At 18.7% G+C, this 3830-nt stretch overlaps 1 protein-coding gene across 1 annotated transcript in view; it reads right to left on the bottom strand.

Moving 5' to 3' along the window:
• Window positions 1–360: 360 nt before the first annotated feature.
• LOC102675199 (MATH and LRR domain-containing protein PFE0570w-like) overlaps window positions 361–3830 on the bottom strand; it is a 36123-nt gene continuing 32653 nt past the window's right edge. Inside the window, exon 8 of the mRNA XM_006624714.2 lies at window positions 361–552. Within this exon, the coding sequence (XP_006624777.2) occupies window positions 406–552 (147 nt within the window). The 3' untranslated portion in view covers window positions 361–405. The remainder of the gene's footprint in view (window positions 553–3830) is intronic.

Raw genomic sequence — 3830 nt, 5'->3', positions numbered from 1 at the left:
ATATTATATTATAAAAATATATATATAATATAATATAAAAAATATACATAATATATAATATATATATATTATATTTATAATATATATTTTTATAATATATACATAGAAACATAATTTACTAAAAACAAAAACTACAAATTATAAATTACTATACAAAAATTTATAAAATGATCTCGAAAAATTTCAATCAAATTTTAACAATTTAATATAAATTATATATAATAACAACTTTTGTTCGTTATTAAAAGTCACAAAAATTTGCTTCTAAGTTTGTTTCGTGTTATTTTATCCTATTAAACGTGAGTTACCCGATTTCATTCATTATACAACTATCTAAGACTGTTAAAAAAGAAGACGCAATTTTATCGAGATAGTTCATTAAGATCGATCGATATGAAGGAAGATTTAAGCGGCAATTGCTACAGGTGGTGGTTGAAGCATCGATTTTGTGGCGGATGATAATTTTTCTGAGACTAAATGAGCAATGTGAGATGATCTCTTCCAGACAAATTCGCGCGTTCTGTCGTGGTCATCTGCACTCTCCACTCGTACCTAATAATTAACAAATTGTCTTTAAATAAGTTTGGATAAAGATTTAAATTCACTTGGTAGTATCTTTTAATCAATTTTTTTGCTGGTGTTATTCGATCAAATTAATTATAATTTTACGATAAGAATGGATTAACATCTGCTGCTTAAATATCTTATTGTTAAGTATTTCGTAAGATTTATGATTAATTAGATTAAGTAATGATAAAGTATTAGAAATTTAAACATTAGCTTGATAAATGTAAAATATCGTTATTTTGGAGATTGGATTTGATTTATTATATTTAAACAATTTTGCTCGTTTGATTTTGAAAATTTTATTCGTTAAAGTATATTTATCAGAGTACTTAAAGGATAAGTGGTATGAGTAATAAAATTTTTAATTTGAAGAAAATATAATAATGTAAATATAAATTTTATCTTTAATAAAATTAACAACATTAATATATAGTAAAGTAATGATAAAAAATAAATAAAAAATAATAATAATTATAATATATAACTAATAATTATTAATATTATATATGTTATAGATACAATATTACATACATATAACATTACATTAAAAATAATAAAAAAAAATATGAAATAAAATTTTTTTGTTCCAATCTTATCGAGATTTTACCAAAAATTACCAAGAAAATCGAATTAAGAATTTAAAAATTCGTTGCATATATATACAGTTAGATTGCATGACGATATAAGTATAGCGATATGTATATTAATAATAGATTAATAAGTTTCAATATAAAATATGAGTTTCCAAAATTTTTACAATTTTTTTTTTGTGAAATCATATAGCCTTTATAATTTTATTTGTAAGATCATATTAGCCTTTTTTTGCAATAAAAGTTTATTTTGAATATTTATTTAATTTATTTAATTTTTATTTAATTGCAACTCAGAAATAGATATTTGAATGTATATCAATAAATTTTTTTAGAATTTTTTATACGATAAATATGCAAAAGTTACATCTGAAGATTTCAGTGTATCATTTAATACAAGAAAATAGTGTTCTTATTAAAGTTATAATTTACAGTAGAGATTTTGAAAATGTGAATCAATCACATCAAATATAAGACGTTAATTACACATTCGAATATTTAAAATGTTACAGCATAAATATTAACGAGAATGTAATTTGACAAGCATAGCATATAGCAACGATAACAGAAATTTCAAAATTCTAATGTAATTCATGCAATAAATTATTTTTGATAAAGTATCGTGTTTGCACTTTTTTGAACTTAATAAATCGCAAATATTATTTAGATTATGTAAATATAATAGATATAGTATATGTATAGTAGATATATATCATTTGACATTTGACTGTATTTTATTACATTATCGTGGAAATTAAAACAAAAAAATCTATACTATACTTATCTTCCTTTTTTTATAAAGAATTATCTCATGCTTATAGAGATTTATAGAATTTTTAGTCGTAAACTACACAATTTATCTACATTTCTATCTATTTATCTATATATATATATGTATATAAGAAATCTATTATACCATCAAAATACAAAGTATTCTAAATTATTTTCCATACACGTTTTTAAGTTTTAGATAGGTAAAAATAAAACTAAAATGTGTAACAAAAAATTAATAAATATATATTAATAAATTATATTAAATAAATTAATAAATATATCATCAAAAGTTATATCAAAAATATGAAAACTTGAAAAAAATATTTTACTAAATATCTTATTCAATCAATTTGATACAAAGTTTGTGTTAATATAGAGTAGAATAATTTTAGATGGATTTTACAGACCAAAATAAACTAAAAGAATTGGTATATAAAAATATTAGTTAAAGTTTATTTATTAAACAATTAAAGTTATTACATTAGATGGAAACGAAAAGTTTTTATTAAATTCTAATCTCGTTTCGTTTTAATATGAATTTCAATTTATAATTTAATGAATAAGTCTTATTTTTGTGTACTAATTTTTTTTTTTGATTTATAAAATTGAAAAATTTTCAATAGTGTCAAATATATTAATATCTTTTACAAGCCTTATATATAATTTTGAATATTGGTTCACCTCAGCTAGATAATTTTATGAAATTAAATTCAGATTCATTTCATGAAATAATGTATAAATTACAATATTGCATATGAAATTAAATGTGTAATAAATTCAGTAGTACATTGACAATATCAAGCATGTATCTATAAAGGCTTTAAGATATCTATAGAATTTATAATAATATATATGCTTTTATCTTCATCAAACATTTATGAATTTTGTTTTATTATATTTAAAAAAATTATTTTCAGACATCTTTTGACAGAATTTTGTACGAAAAAAAATTTGGGACAGTCAATGTAAACATTATAGAATAGAAACTTAATAATTTGACTTAATTTAACTATTTAATAATAATAAATTAATTTAATAATTAAACTTAATTTCCTAATTTTTATGTTATTAATATTCTGTTCTAGCAATTAATAATAAAGTATAATATACAAAAAAAAGACTTTTTTTGAGTTCAAAAAAGTAATTTTTTTCTAATTGAATTTTAAACGATAATTTTTTTTTATAAAATTTTTGTGTTTAAAAACTTTTACATACACTTCTTATATATTTAATAAAATTGTTTAATATTAATTTTCGTGTAATTTTAAATATTATATATAGAATGGATAATATGCTAAATTTTAGGATATAATTGAACAAATTAACAGAAATTTAATTTAGAAAATTGAAACTAAGATTAAAGTTCAAACTTTGTTACAAATGCAATCTTTTTTTTAAATCGGAACGATAAAGTATATCACGCGTCATGCGATCATGCGAATATTGATTGTAAGACAAGATTAACTAATTATTAATTATTAACTTTTGTACGCAAGAAATTTTGAATCTTTTATTAACTAGTTTAAAAATAAAATTTGTATAAATAAGTTTGCAACTATTTTTTTATAATAAAAATAAGAAATGTTAGATTTTATTTATGTAATAAAAAATGAGATAAATATTCATTATTATCACATAACTAAAGAGAATATATTTTTTAGGAAATTAGTTTGATTATTGTTTTAAAAATGATTAATTATCTAAACATTTAAAAAATGAAAAAAGTTTTATTCTTTTATAATTCAATTAAATAATCTTTTTTCATTATTCAATATACCTTAAACTTAGAGAAATAGCGAATTTAAAGGAATTAAAATTTATTTTTTTAAATTTTTTATTAATCTTTATCTTAATATTTATAAAATAATACTTTTATTATTTATTTTTTTAATTTTCAAT

The sequence above is a fragment of the Apis dorsata genome, unplaced genomic scaffold, assembly GCF_000469605.1.
Source record: "Apis dorsata unplaced genomic scaffold, Apis dorsata 1.3 scaffold_1100, whole genome shotgun sequence".
Taxonomy (NCBI): Eukaryota; Metazoa; Arthropoda; class Insecta; order Hymenoptera; family Apidae; genus Apis; species Apis dorsata.
This window is presented reverse-complemented; position numbering and strand designations above follow the sequence as displayed.